At 49.0% G+C, this 15609-nt stretch overlaps 1 protein-coding gene across 1 annotated transcript; it reads right to left on the bottom strand.

Moving 5' to 3' along the window:
- Positions 1–1374: 1374 nt before the first annotated feature.
- On the bottom strand, positions 1375–15387 carry LOC132497868 (butyrophilin subfamily 1 member A1-like). The gene is made up of 10 exons (XM_060111407.1): positions 15247–15387; positions 14898–15108; positions 12198–12716; positions 8368–8649; positions 8052–8252; positions 7763–7783; positions 7439–7566; positions 6259–6420; positions 2350–2476; positions 1375–2039 (listed from the first exon to the last, which is right to left on the bottom strand). Exons 1-10 carry the CDS (start codon positions 15385–15387, stop codon positions 1375–1377), a joined length of 2457 nt encoding a protein of 818 aa, XP_059967390.1.
- Between the last annotated feature and the right edge of the window lie 222 nt (positions 15388–15609).

Here is a 15609-nt window from a genome sequence, read left to right as displayed (position 1 = left end):
TCTAGGGCTGAGGCAGACCCTGCGCCTTTGGCCACTCAGCTGCCACACACACCATTTTATACACAATTGAACTTCCACCTAACGGCACCACAGCTCTGCCTTCGTACCCATCAAGACAAAGCTGGCCTTGCAAGGGAAGACGTTCTCACCCTTTCCCCCAAACGAGGAGACAGACAGTCCCAGACATTGGATCCACACTGCTCCTCAAATGCAATCACAATACCTTTGACTCTTCTGTTACCTGAAGACTGTATTACAAACATAACCTCCAACAATTTGAATAAAAGCACAAGGGTAAGAAGAAGAAAGAGGAAGAAAATGGATAATAAATAGAAATCAACGCACACACGCACACATACACATGACAAGAAAGAGAAAATATGCAAAGCTATTAAAGTCCTCTTTCTGTGATTGATCACAGGGTAGATCAATATCCATGACTGCCTTCTTCCACTTCCTACTCTCTATCTTCTCACCCAGAACCACAGGTCAGATTCTCTACTGGGTTGAGTGACCACAACTTCATTCCCAAAGGTCTGGGTCCTTAATAGTCCTGCTTCCTTTCGTTTGCTGTGGTTTTCCATTAACCTTTACCATTGGACTTGGAAGTACTGAGAGGCAATACATTGATAACCGGCTCCATGCTCATGGTCAAAGCTTTCTACAATTCACCCTGCCCGTGAAAATCCTCTTCTTCATTTACATCTTAATTTGGATAGCAATTCTTTTATTTCCATCTGCTGTTGACAGAAATGAAAAACCCAGATCCTTCTCCTTAATTCCTTAAATGAACACAACACAAGTTTTTCACAGGTAGCAGAAATTTACTGAGGGTTGGAAAAATGGGTGTGTTTTATCCATCTCAGAATATGAAACACATAAAATAAAATACTAGACTTCTTAGAAGTCCATCAGCCACCCATTTCCCTGGAAATTTTCGGATGACCACCTCTTCTGGCTTAATAGTACAGATACCCCAAAACAGATCTGGGGACCAACCATCAGCCTCTGGGTTCTTCTGCACAAACTCAAATTGGATAAAGTAAACACCACTTTATTCTGCAGAGTAATTCAATCTATCACATCCAAACAGTATAAAAACCTCATGAAATATTTTTCATTACCGAAAGAAAAACAACTTCCCATAGTAAAATTCAGGCTACCCCAAAACGCGCTCAGAGTCAGCTTTTATAATCTGCTCCCTGAGCACAAGGTAGGAGCTGATGATTCTTATAACCACACACCCAGGAGTCAGCCTCCACAGCAACAGGGCAAGACTCCCAGCCATCCAGGACTCACCACAGCAGCCTCTGTAACATGGAGTCTGCAGCTCCATGAAGACCCACAGCGAGGGGTCCAGGACAGTGACGGGCCCTATGGGGACACAGCCTCCGGTTTGCAGGGGAGTAATGGAGACTCAGCCACTGGCGGAGCATTAGCACCAGAGCCTGAGCTGAACCCCTCCCCTGGGAGGCTCACAGGCTCCTCCAGAAAAAAACTGTTATGGGGCACACGGTGCCCCTCAGACCATCCCTCCTTGGAACAGACGGTCAGGGACACATCTCCTGACTTGATCATGAAGTATGGAAAGATGGTCCCAAAGAAGGAAGCCTGGGGGAAGGAGAAAATGTGGGAGCCATCAGTCATGTTGTAGAAGGAGACATCCCCTTCCTTGTGGTCCAGGAACACCCCTACCCTGTGGAGAACCTGTCGGAGGGATAGCTGAGTCATAGGTGTAGTACGGGCACAATATCCAATTTCAAACCGCCCCACAACCCAGAACCCCTTGTCTGGGGATTCTACATACCATTCGTTCCTGTTCACACCTTCCCTACAGACCCCCAGAGCCCACTCAGAGCTTCGGTCTCCATCCCTGATCTCCACCTCCCAGTAACAGCACCCTGATGTGATGCTCTCAAAGCCCAATACGCTCGAGGTGTCTTCTACGTTCACATTGGTGTCCTTCAAGGCCACAGTCGTGTTTTCATGAGAGAAGACAAGGTTTGAATGGGCAGATCCTGGATCCAGAGTGACAGGCCCTGCAGAGAAAGTTGCCTATCATGCAAGGCCCTCCCCTGCCCCATAATAAGAGCACACAACCACCCCCCAACCTGGACTCTCAGCTGCATGGGGAGCAGGCTAAGCCCCCGTAGATTAGAAACTTGTGACTCAAGTTCACAGCCTTCCAAGCAGGAAAAGGATCCACAAGACTAATTTCAGAGTTACATATGTCACAGGGCCCTGAGGACCAGCCTGGACTTCAAAGACTGAAAAATATCTATTTAGCATCCAATATCAGTCACACCCACCAGCCCCACCTATGTGACTATCAGCACCACAACGCCCCACCACCATTGATGGTGCCAGCATCTGCATCACCACTAAGAACTGAAGGAGAGGCCACAGGGCCAGCAGTAGGAACATCCAGAAAGAACACGAAGTCACTCACAGGCCTGGAACTTCTCCTTCCGCCAATCTACAAGAGAACCACACGTTTCATATCAGGGGTTTGCAGAGATTGTACATATCAGGGTCAGTGCTTAGTCTTCTGAAGCATACTGATGTGAGAGTTATAAAGGAAAATGTTTTGGAAACTTTCAACTGATGCATGTATTTCTTTTCTCTCTCTCTCTCTCTCTCTCTCTCTCTCTCTCTCTCTCTCTCTCTCTCACACAGAGAGAGAGAACCATCATGCTTCAGCCTCCCTTGAAGGCCAAGCCATAGACCTTAATACTGAGGGATTGAGAGGCTTGATATCAATTTGAACGTAAAGGTCAATGCCCAGATTTCACTATAAAATAAAGCTTTCTGAAGTCCCTAGCCACTCATCCATCCTGAAAACTAGGTTTTCTGGAGAAAGAGTTGGGGATATCAAAATTTCCAAGGCTTTCATGTAATTATCAAGAATTAATTGAGGGGCTTCCCTGGTGGCACAGTGGTTAAGGACCCACCTGCCAATGCAGGGGACACAGGTTTGAGCTCTGGTCCAGGAAGATCCCACATGCCGCGGAGCAACTAAGCCCGTGCACCACAACTACTGAGCCTGTGTTCTAGAACCCGCGAGTCACAAATACTGAGCCCGCGAGCCACGACTACTGAGCCCATGTGCCACAACTAACAAAGCCCGTGCACCTAGAGCCTGTGCTCGGCAATAAGAGAAGGCACCGCAATGAGAAGCCCGCACACTGAAAGGAAGAGTAGCACCTGCTCGCTGCAACTAAAGCCTGCACACAGAGACCAAGAACCAACACAGCCAAACATAAATTAATTTTAAAAAAAGAGTTAATTGAGCCACAGTAGAAACTAACATACATTGTAAAACAACTATACCCCAATAAAAATAAAAAATAAAAAACAGAGCTTATGACAAGGAATGTCAAGTTTCCCTCTAGAATGTTGTACTTAATTATTTCCTTTCGTCAGTTATAAAACTACCTTTTCATCCCATCTTTTGATAGGTAGTGAAGATATATGTTTGTTCATGTGTTTATTGATTTGGAATTTCTTCTTTTATGAATTGCATGTTTGTGCCAGTTCCAGTGTGGGGGGGTAATTTTATACTGACTTACACCAGGTCTTTCTCTATTTAGCATTTTAAGCCTTTGTATATCACATCCAGGGCAAGTATTCTTCCTTTTTGCCATTTTTGGCTTTTTGTATTTTGTTGTAGTATTATGGTGTTTTGATGAGGGAAGTATTTTTATTTTTATGAAGTAAAATATGGCATAATTTTTAAAAAAAAGAATTAATTGAGCTGAATGTGCAGGTTATCTCTAAGCCAGCGGTAGAGAGAATACAACTTGGCTTAACTGAACTCAAAGGATGACTATAAACCATTAGTGCAGCGAATTCGGGATACAGCATCAGAGAAATCTTGCCCAGTTAGGAGGCAACGGAAAGGTTCCAAGGAAGGGAGACAGATGTTCAAAGTGAGAAAGTCACACATTCTGTAAGAGGAAAGACACTAATAAATTCTCTTCCCCCTTTTCACAGGGTTAGTGAAGCAAAAACATCCCTATATGTGAGGGAGAACCCAAAATACTGGATCTAGTCATCTGCTTCCCCCTATAGTTGCCCAGAGAGGTTGTAAGCTTCTAGGAGAACCTCAGTGAGAGGCCCCCAAAGATGTCCATGTTCTAAACCCCAAAATGTGTAAATATGTTGTGGTAAAGGGAACTTTATGGATGTATTAAAAACCTTGGGATGGGGTCAAGGGTAGGCGGGAAACAACAGCACCTAACTAGCTAGACAGGACCTGCCACTCCTCAGCTGACCCCAGACCAAGGATCTTAAGGACCAGGTCAGGCTAGTCCCTCCAGGGTGATGGCCTGATATGACTAAGGGAGAGCAGAGGGACCCCTTTCTCCACTGACCCAAGGCCACACAATCTCTTCCAACCTCCATACTCCCTTTTGGGAAGAAGAAAGGAAGCTTGCCGCCAACCAAAGCAGAGCCTATATGAGTCATGGGACCCTGAAATGTCTGCACTGGGAGAGCTGTTGCCTCCAACAGGGTGAAGACTCGGGAACAACATTAGAACATTTGTAGAAGTAAGTAAAGGACATTTCCGTGCACATTTGGGGTGCAAATTTGTGACCACCATCCCCACGTAATACAGGTTCATGCAGAAATTGGCACTTCCGTCTCTGTTGATTTGGTTGATGGAAATAAGATCACAAAAACTGGCCTGACCCATGTGACCCTTTGAGAAAAAAATTGAACTTTAATTTACTTGTTCTTCACCAAGACACTAGTTGACACCCAGCTATAAATTTCTGTATCACAAGTGATAGAGATTAACAAGAAGAAGGGGGAGGAGGAGAAAAGAGAGTTGGCATTTAATTGTGAGACTCCACAATGTATCGAGTGTGATGCTATTCTTCACTTAATTTCCACAGCAAATCATGAAATTACAAATTGTTTTTCCAATTCTATGAATAAAAAGAGATCAAACATTTGTCCACCTCACACTATGAACCTGTCAATATGAAAATGTTGATTCTAGTGTAATGGGATTTGTCCTTACAAAATAGAAGGGTGTACAAGATATACATTAAAACACATGCTCTTTAATCTAGCAGGTAAGGGGGAGATGGTAAAACAGGACTCTCTGATCTTCATGTTTAACATATAAATCCCAGGGAGAATCAGTAAGAATCCCTAAGATGAGATCCTCAGTCCTCATGCTTTCTTCACCCCTTGGTTTACCCCTCTCTGTCTCTCACGATCTATATTCCTGACTATAAACAAAAACATTCCAAGCAGGGAAAGGGCGTGTTACACAGGCTTTGAGGGTATAGATCTTTAACTCACCCCAAAGCTAAAGGGTCCTTGGGACAACCTTACATTGCACTAGGATGCCCCATACCACACTCCTGCCCTGACCACTACGGGAAGATTGAGATGGTCTCATTATCAGAGGCAAACTCAATTAGAGGGTTACCTCAACATGGCTTAAAAATAAATGTGTCTTGACTGAAATTTCTCAAAGCGGTATCAAGGAGTTGATTACCCTTCATGCACCCAAATAACTTGCACACCCTCTGTGTGCTCCCCAACTCAAACCACCATGGTTGTGCCTTGTGGTCTCTCTTCCACCACTACAAGCAACCCCAATCTCTATAAGACAAATCTCAGACACACTACTTCCTCCTCATCTCCTCCTCTCTTCCTCCTTCTGGTCTTGTCTTCCTTGATTTGCTCCACACCCTTTCTCTGGGAAACAACTGTGACTCCTCTATGTTTCTTCACACATTGCCCCTAATACACCTAACCAGGAATGAGCCTATCAGCGAACACAGAGTTCTCCGAAAAGGAGACATAATGGTTGTTACATTTTTGTTCCTATTACACAAACATATACACAGGATTTTTCATATAATTTCAGACCTTTCACAGACCCTCACCCCAGGAGTCCATCAACATCCCAGAAGTTCTGGACCCCAGATCCAGAACACCTGCTCTAGAGCAACTAATTCCTCAGCAACCAAGGAGGCTTGGAGGAAGAAACTGAGTTTGGACAGGGAGTCAGAGCATGAAGAAGCAGAGAGAAGACCAATATCCCAGAGGACCAGGAAGAAGCAGGAAAACCAAAACTAGAGCCAAAAGGGGTAGGAATTTTGGAGCAAGAGGGATCAAGAACCGAGGGGCCCCTTGGGAAGACCTGAGTCCTAAGCAGGCAAGCATGATGTCTGAAATCTTCCAGAGATGAGCGATTCCTGATCCACACAGTCGTTCCCTGCTGCTGTCCCTCCTCACACCTGACCTCTCCAAGGTCACTGCACCAGTGAGCAGTTCCAGTTGGGCCAGGGGTTTGGGGAGGGCGTTGCTAACCCTGACAGTGCCCCGCAGCAGAGGACAGGCCAGAATGGAGGCAGATCTGTGTTCCAAGGAGGAGTCCCTGCGGTCTCTGGATGGAGGCTACAAAAGTGACAAGGAGACCAGGGACATCAACCGCACCCTCATGTGTCCCCTGATGGAGAAGAGGGAAGAGTCCAGGTTGGGGAGGGGACGCTACAGGAACTCAGAACCACTTACCTGCATACAGCTGGGCCTTCTTCCAGGCTGAAAGGGAACACACGCTGGTGAGACCTCAGCCAGAACAAGCCTGCTCACTGTGAATCCACTGGCCCGTGCCTCCCGTCTGCTCTGCAGGTGAGACTAACTACGGTCGTGGAGAGGCTGAGGCGAGGTGACCCCCTGCTATGTGCAGACAGCAGGTGTTGTGGGAATTTCCCTGGACCACAGGTCAGGAGCCCTGCATTACAGGCTGACTTACACCACTGTCCCGCTGCTGCTGTGTGATGTTTGGCAAGTCACTTAGCTGTTCTGTGCCTCAAAAACCTCAAAAATTCTTATTCTACTTACATTGACTTTTGCCGCGAAGGATCAAAATGTTTTCTACTATGTGTGAAAACATTTTAGGGAATACAATATAAATTATTCTATAATTTTAAGAAAGCATCATCATATTCAGCTTTTTCTGGCAAAGATATATTTGGGAAATAACTTGAAATGGGAACTATTTAAGGACAGGAATGTGAGATGAGTTCTGGGGTAAAAGTGGCTAATATTTCTCAGATGAAATATTTCTAGAGATAAACATCACTATTCTGGGGCATTGACAGCCCTTCCCATCATATTCCCATACATGGTCAGCCCAGCTATGCCCCCATAACTTTTTGATCATCACCCAAAGAAACTAGAGGGAACAGACCCTCTTTGGATGCTGTTTTGGGGTGGAGACAGGAGGTCACACTCCTAAACTGAATCACCCCGCTGATTTGGATAGCTCCTTTAATGCAATCTCAGAGCACATGACTTTTGCTTCCAGGTACTGTCTGAAAACCAGGGGCATTCAAGGCTAGAAAACTATCAATATGGTGGGTCAGTCAAGGCTGGAATAAGACCCAGGGTGCATGATGGACCCTGGGGTCACCGTCACACCCAGGTTCCCAAGCACTGGGTGGGAATCAGCGGCCGAGATCTGGGAGAGCCCTTGCAGCTGGGTTCTGCCTCCCAGCAGCCTCCACTTCCGCCCCAGGGAGGGGGTCCACACGGTTGTGTCTGGACAGAAGCAAGGAGAGGGATGCCTTGTCACAGGAGGACAGGAAACCCAAGGACATCAGGAGAGTCACTCACCAGCCAGGTAAGCGGATTTCCTCCAGTCTGAAAGGCAACACACAGGAAGCAGATGAACTAAGAAGCAGAATGTCTCCTCTGACGGGGATGCAGAGAGCTCAGGGGGAAAAGCTGAACTTACCGAGTTCTGTCTGGAGTTCAGCTGAAAAAGAGTGCAGAAGAAGCGTGAGCTCCCACCCCTAAGAAAAAGAGCCCACAAAATACCACCTCTCTGTGTGTAACCTGGAGAAGGTTCCAACCCCAGACCCATCGGGGCCTCCCTGGCTCCAGCCATCCACCCTGGGTCTCCCCAGCCACCTGCCCTGAGCCCGGATTTCCCTGGAGCCCTGGACTCAGGCAGGCCCTGTGGTCGGTCATCCATCTCGGCGCGGCTGCCATGCTCTCCAGCCCTGGCCACTGTCCTGCCTTACCTGTGTCCTTCAGCACCTCTTGCTTTGTCCACCGGTCCTGCTCCTTCACCATGCGCAGATTCTCCTTTTCTCGCATCACCAGCAACTTCCTGGAATGTTCTCTCGTGGTGTAATATCCAGCCCCAAGGAGCAGGGCCATCAGCACAGTCAGGCTCACTGAGAAAGCCAGCTTCCAGGGAGAGGCCTGGGGGAAGAAGGGCTCTGCGGCCCGGCCAGAGGCCCCCTCAGGGCCACCACCCAGGACACCCAAGCCCAGCACACTCAGGAACGCCCAGCCTCTCCCCCAGCCCTGCGGGAAGCAGGGAGCAGCGCTGACCGGGGATGAAAATGGCCATGGCCTTCTCCTGGCCCAGGACAGTGTTGAGGACGGAGCAGGTCACGTTCCCTGCAGAGCTGTCTCTCACCACCAGAGCCACTTCCACGCTGAACAGCCCTTCAGCGTCCTGGGTGTGGGCCTCGGAGAACGCCAGGAACTTCTCTCCGCTGAGGCCTCTCCACTGCACCTGGGGCTTCGGGAACCACCCTGAGGCCGTGCACACCACACGGACGCCATCCTTCTCGGGCCCTGTGATGCGCACCTGAGGGGCAGAGCCCACACCTGCGGGAGGCAAGATGTAGAGCCCAGGGGGGCCGCCTGGGTCCTGGGGACCCCAGCAGTGCCTATGTGTGCACAACTCCAGTGGGAGCCCTTCGCCTTGCATTCTGGGGCTCTGGGGCAGGCTGTTCCCTGCAGGGAGAAAGGCAGCCGCCCTGCCACGGGGAACACAAGGAAGGGGTGTGGGGACCTCCGGGGGCTCAGAGGGCTGAGGATCTTCTCCCCAGTCATGCAGGTGCAAGGGCTGACGCCGAGCGGAAACAGGAGGAATGTGGTCCCAGGTCCCATCCTTATCCTCGACTCTCCTCACCTCACACACTCTCCCAGGGCATTGGCTTCCACACCCACTGCCTCTCTTTGAAAATCACCACCAAAATTAGGTCAGGTGACAACCCTGTCCCCTGAACTCCCCTTCTGTACATCCACATCCAATGGGTTATTTCCACCAGGATTCCTCACATACTCTTCAAACTTAAAATTCCAGAACTGAATACATGATTTTGCCCCATCTGTGATAGATTGATTGTAAAAAGATTCCCAAATCTTCACTCCGTCTTTATATCCAGCTGGCCCTCGGCCACACACTTTTTGAGGCCTTCACACTCTACCTCTGGGCCGGGTCAGGTGACTCAACTAGCCAGTGAGAGACTAGGCCATGTGACTCAAGCAGAGGTTGTAACATCCTCGTGCCATTGGGCTACGCTCTGCCACAGGGAGGACATGTTTGGTCTGGTGCAGCCTTTCCAGCTGAAGCTTTCCTAGATCAACCAATACCCAGTTGAACAAACCCAGCATAGGTCCTCATGGTGACCTCCTCAGCTGACTGTAAGGACAAATAAGAATTAAAATTAAGAGGCATCATTCTCCGCATTGAAAATAAAGGAAGAGATTCCCCTCCCATCCTTTTTCTTAGAACACTTGCTTTAGAAAACCTGTAATTGTAGGTATTTTCTCCCCACTTCCTTTTTTTTTCGATTTTTAATTTTTTGGCTGCATGCCACGCGGCATGTGGGATCCTAGTTCACCAACCCAGGATCAAACCCGCAGCCCCTCCATTTGAAGGGCGGAGTCCTAACCTCTGGACCGCCAGGGAAATCACCCCCTCCACTTTGAAATGTATATAAATCCTTTTTGAAAACTAGATAGGCCTCTTGCCAGCTTTGGGAACCAAGAATGCCTTTCTCTAGGACCTGGGAGCCATCTCTTTGAAATACAAATGTTAAGGGAGATAGCACCCAACTTTCGCCTTCCCTGTGGAAGGGTAGGAGCCAGACATCAGTGGACACTGAACTCCAAGCTGTAAAACCACCTTCTGTCATAAAGCCATAGAATTTGTTTTTCCTCTGGATAAAGCCAATTAGCTAACATAGATAGTCACCTCAATTACCAGGAAAATTGAGGGTGAACTATGTGATAGATGGTGCTATCAAGTCCTCTGACCTGAGGATTAGTTACTGTTTACCTTGAAAACATGTATGTAATGGGTTGTATCTGCTTGACTTTATAAAAGGGGGAGCTTTCTCTCTGTCTTTGTGATCTCTTAGTAGATTGCCTGTGATGTGTATCCCACTCTGGTTTAATGCCCATTCAGTAATAAAACTGTATTCTTTCTCTACTAACTTTGTGAAGACAATTTCTGGTTTGGGATATTTTGTTTTTAATTGTATTTCCCCAACATCACCAAAGATGTATAAAAAATCCCAGGTAAGATTAGTCAAATACAGTCCAGATTCGCTGTACTCCCTTCACGCCTGAATTAAATAAATGGTTATTATTATATGCTACTGTGATTTTTGTGGCTGTTTGTTACACAGCATTATCATGGCAACAGATAACATGTGTAAAACAAAGAATGTTGCCCACCACACAATTCTACAAGGATCAAGTCATTAGCACTGTAGCCAATCACTGACCGTACACCCCAAAAGGAATTCAGGACAAAAAAAATAGGCTAAGGCACTCTGTGCTTTGGAAAAACAGGCCCCTTAGATAGTTAGAGATATCTCAGGGGAAAAAAATTTAATGAACCCAGGTTCTTGCATCTTCCCATACATAGAAAAGCACTAAAATCATTAACTGAGGTGTCTGATCCTCGTGATTAGCAGTAAACTTTCACCGATATGTATGCTTGTCTGCACACGTTTCATAGCCAAAATCCTGTATAAGCTGGCTTCTCCTCCTACCTCTTTGGAGCAGTTTCTCAGAGCTACTGAGAGACTGTTTCCCAGATTATATAGCCCTCAGTAAGACCCTGAATCAAACTCAGCTCACAGCTCTTAGGTTGTGTGTGTTTCTTCAGTCGACATACAAAATTTTCAATATTCCTACCACTAAACAGCAAACAGCCAAGGCAAAACCCTGGGAGCTTCTGCAGTCCCCTTCCCCTCTTCCCCTCCAAACTGTGTCCCCAAATCCACTCACTCAATTGGGTCGGCTTTCTAAACCTCACTCATGTCTGATCCCCCCATCACTCTATGTGATCCCATTGCCTCTATGTGAGGTCATCCTCTTGACCTCATCACTGCATCCATGCCTGCAGCCTGGCTCACCTTTCATCCATCCTCCTCACAGCTGACAAGGGGAACGTTCCAGGCACTGCTCTGTTTAAACTTTCCTCAGCAATCCATCAACACCCCATAGCACAGCATGCAAACTCTTCTATGATCTCGAATTTGCCTTCACCCCACAAACTCCTCTCCTCTTCCCCCCAATTCCCACTACCTATGCCCCTCAGGGACCACACACTCCAGCCCCAAGGACCCTTTGATTAACTGCTAGTAACTGCCATCACCATGCTCTCTGTGGCCCCTGCCTTCTCATGGTCCAGCCCATCAGCATCAAGGGCTTTTTGGAGCCTGGTCTGGTGAATGCAAGTGCCTGCCCCAGTGTGTATTACCTGTGAACTCCACCTGATTGCCCCAGAGAGCATTAACCAACCCCTTCTCTGTGCACCCTCAGCCAGGAACATCTCTTCGTTCCATTATCGTCACCTCTTACCCCCCTCCCATTCACTCATCTTATCAAACACGAGTGCTGGCTTGTGTGCTCAGAACACACCAGCCACACTCCTACTCAGGGTTTCACGCCGGGTGTTTCCTCTGCTGGGAACTCTTGGTCCCACGGATATCCACATGGCTAAATTCCTTCTTCCTTTGAGCTTCTGCTCAAATTGTCAAAAAAGCCCAACCTGAGGCCCCATGCAACACTGAAGCCCTCCTCACCCCTGGTCCCCTTCCACTTCTTTCCTGGCCTCTTATCCTAAATACTTACCACTTCCTAACATCCTCTATAACCTAGTTATCTAGTATTTATGGATTGCCTCTAGAATATAAATGCCACAGAGCAGGGAACATTGTTTGGTTCACTGATGTATCCCAGGTGCCCAAAATAGGATGTGGCACAGAGTAGGCTTTCGATATATTTGTTCTGAATAATGGAATGAGTGGATGAGCCTCCTGTTCATCTGGAAAATGAGGGGCTGATTTACATGGTCCCTGAAGTTCCTCCCAGCTCCAATATTCCAGGTCAAAAACATAACTCAAGTCACCAACCTGCCACCTTCAGCTCCAAACTCGCCTCTTCGTAGAAGTCTCCCTTTCTGAAGAAGCAGGTGTACAGCCCATTGTCTGAAACCTGGACCTTCTGGATGCGTACGGCAGCCTCCCCCCGGGCAAGGAAGTCGCTCACCAGCGAGGTCCGCCCTACGTAACGAGCCATCTGCCCCTCATTCTGCTCGACTCGGTTTTGATAGATGAACACGGCTTCTGAAAACTTGGAGCGGAACCACCTCAGCTCCATGTCTTCTGCACTTGTGGGTGGCAACACACGACAGGGCAGCACGGTGTCTCCGCCCAGCACTGCCACAATGGGATCCGAGGGGCCAGTCACGAAGAACCCCTCTGTGGACACAGACATGGGAGTGAGAAAGGAAGAGAGGCACAGAGTGAGGGCAGGAAACACACACAGTCTGGTGGGAAGGCCCGGGCAGGCTGGGGACAGGTGTTGGATAACATGAGCCATCATGGCCTGAGGGATTGAGCTGTGATAATTCTGAATCTCCACAAGACATTCTGATCACAATTTTATGACCCAGAAGTGATGTCACAGAGAATCCTTCATCCATCTGTACTGCTGTTTTCACACTCTTTCATGGAAAACTCTAAGTCAGTGGTTGGCCACCTTCAGCGTGCAGCAAAATCAGCAAGAGGGCTTGTAAAACACACGGTGCTACCCCCTCACCCCTGCCCTGAGCTTCTGATTCAGTAGGTCTGGGGTGGGCCCAAGGATCTGCATTTCTAAAGAATTTCCCGAGGGCTTCCCTAGTGGTGCAGTGGTTGAGAGTCCGCCTGCCGATGCAGGGAACACGGGTTCGTGCCCCGGTCCGGGAAGATCCCACGTGCTGCGGAGCAGCTGGGCCCTTGAGCCATGGCCGCTGAGCCTGCGCGTCCGTAGCCTGTGCTCCACAACGGGAGAGGCCACAACAGTGAGAGGCCCGTGCACCACAAAAAGAAGAATTCCCCGAGATGCTGATAGTGATGTTCCAGGGACCTTACTTTGAGAACCATAGCTCTATCCTGGCCCCTCTTGGACAGGACTGAACCCTGACCAAAGAGAACACCTGTGGCCTAGGACAGAACTCCTTGATCACTCAGCCACACCCAGAAACATCCCCACTGACACCCCTAACTTAATTATTTGTGCTCATGACTTTCTCCTCAGCTGAACTACAAGTGCACTAAAAACTAGACGCAAATGTTATTTTCATTAAAAACCTGCCTTTACTCTCGTCACCCACAGGAGCCCATATTCACCCCACCGATATCTTCTCAGAACCATTGGCCTTCTGAGGCCTCGTGGATGGGCCACGACATGACCCTCCTGCAGCACAGCCCTGCCGGATCTCCAAAGAACGACTTCTCACTCCTGAGCTGCTCAGACTTGGTCTGACTCACCATCGTCTCTCACCTGGAGGATGACAGTAGACTCCCTCCCTGTGTCTTCCTCTCCCCAGTCCCATGTCTGCAGCTCTTCAACCTGGAAACCAGGTCCTTACTCTGCTCAAACCCTTGCCATGGCTTCTCATCCCCCCAGTGGACCACAGGCCCTGTGGGGATGACCCCCAGGGTCTCTCTGACCCCAACTGCTGCATCTCTCCCTCTCGCTCACACTGTTCCAGCCAACACTCCCTCCACAGTCCCTTGAACATCCCAGGCACACGGGCAGCTTTGCTGTTCTCTCCTGCAGAAACCATCCTTCCAAGGGACCCCTCACAGGCTCACACCCTCCTCCAGGTCTTTGCTCTCATCTCCTTGTCTTCACTGACCACCTCACTGAACATGCTGCTGCCCGCTTCCCACCTCCACACCCCTGACTCCCCCCGACCCCCGCACATGGCTTCACTACCCCCGTCTTCTCAACTCTTTTTTTTTTTTTTTTTGGTTTATTTTTGGCTGTGTCGGGTCTTTGTTGCTGAGCACAGGCTTTCTCTAGTTGCGGCGAGCAGGGGCTACCCTTCATTGATGTGCGCGGGCTTCTCATTGCGGTGGCTTCTCTTGTTGCGGAGCACGGGTTCTAGGCACGGGGGCTTCAGTAGTTGTGACTCGCGGGCTCCAGAGCACAGGCTCAGTAGCTGTGGTGGACAGGCCGAGTTGCTCCGCGGCATGTGGGATCTTTTCGGACCAGGGATTAAACCCGTGTCCCCTGCATTGGCAGGCACGTTCTTAACCACTGCGCCACCATGGAAGTCCTCTTCTCATCTCTTTTAACAAACTGACTAATATAGCTATTTCTTGCATTTATTATTCATGGCCTCCTGCTAGAGTGTAAGCTCTAAAAAGACAGGGATTCTCTCTGTTTTATTCAAGTATAGCACCTAACACGTAGTCGACACCTTATAAATATATATAGAATGAAATGAAGTAATGGATGAATAAGAACTTCAATACCAATAAAGCTGGGAAACAAAAGTTAAGTGGAAAAGTATGGTCATATTTTTGACAGTTGACGTTTTAAAACATCATACGTTCATAACTGAACAACTGTCAAGGTCCCTTAACCTTATTTTATGGTTTAGAGACTCTTGTTAAATATTTAATAACAATTACTGGTTGGGGAAAAGCATCATGATTTTTCTAGAGGAGGGACTCCTCAAATAGCAACTAACTCCTGACGGTTGGTGGAGTTGAACCAGCCCAGCTCCCGGGGATCCACTCACCCACGAGGACACAGGACGAGGGGTGGGGCACACTCACCTGCTGACCCCCCAGTGGGCAGCTGGATGAGGAGGAGCAGGGAGGTGAGGCGGCAGAGCGCACAGCAGCTGGAGAGATCCTCCATGTCCTCAGCTGGGGAGACGGGGCAGGAGGACGGGCCAGCCCGGAGCGCTGGGGCCCCAGAGGGGAGGCAGGGCTCAGGGCCAGCAACAGCGCCCCCAGGAGCAGAGCCACCTGCTGGGTCACTATGCTGGTGAGGGCGTGACCTCCCACAACCCTGACACCGAGAAAGCCCTGGGTCTGGGGCTTCCCACCCCTGGAGCAAGCCTCTGTGGGGCTAGACGACCACTAGGTTTGCTTGGGAAAAACACAGTCCTTCCCTTCCCACCCCAATGGCACCTGCAGTACAACCCACTCTGCCCAGAAAACCAGGTGCTTCCTTTGTCAGCACCAGGGGCCCCGTGGTGGAAACGTCCTCCATCTCCCCATGATTCATGACCACCGGTGAGGCCCCGGGACAGAGACCCATACTCAGGCCCCTCACCACGGAGGACAGGCCAGCTTTCACTTGTTGTCCTTCTGTGGCCCCCAGAGTGACCAGGAATCACTGAGAAGCCTCAGAGACAAACTACGTCCTCCTCAAGGACACTGTGGGTCCATCACAGGTACCCTGTGCTGCCTCTGTTGCTTGTTCAGTTGACCTGAACTTCAATCCCACCCAGCCCTGTCCTGAGAGGGACCAAGACATGGT

This window comes from Mesoplodon densirostris, chromosome 10 (genome assembly GCF_025265405.1).
Source record: "Mesoplodon densirostris isolate mMesDen1 chromosome 10, mMesDen1 primary haplotype, whole genome shotgun sequence".
In the NCBI taxonomy this organism is placed as follows: Eukaryota; Metazoa; Chordata; class Mammalia; order Artiodactyla; family Ziphiidae; genus Mesoplodon; species Mesoplodon densirostris.
Note: the sequence above shows the minus strand (reverse complement) of the source record. Positions and strands in the feature narration are given on the sequence as shown.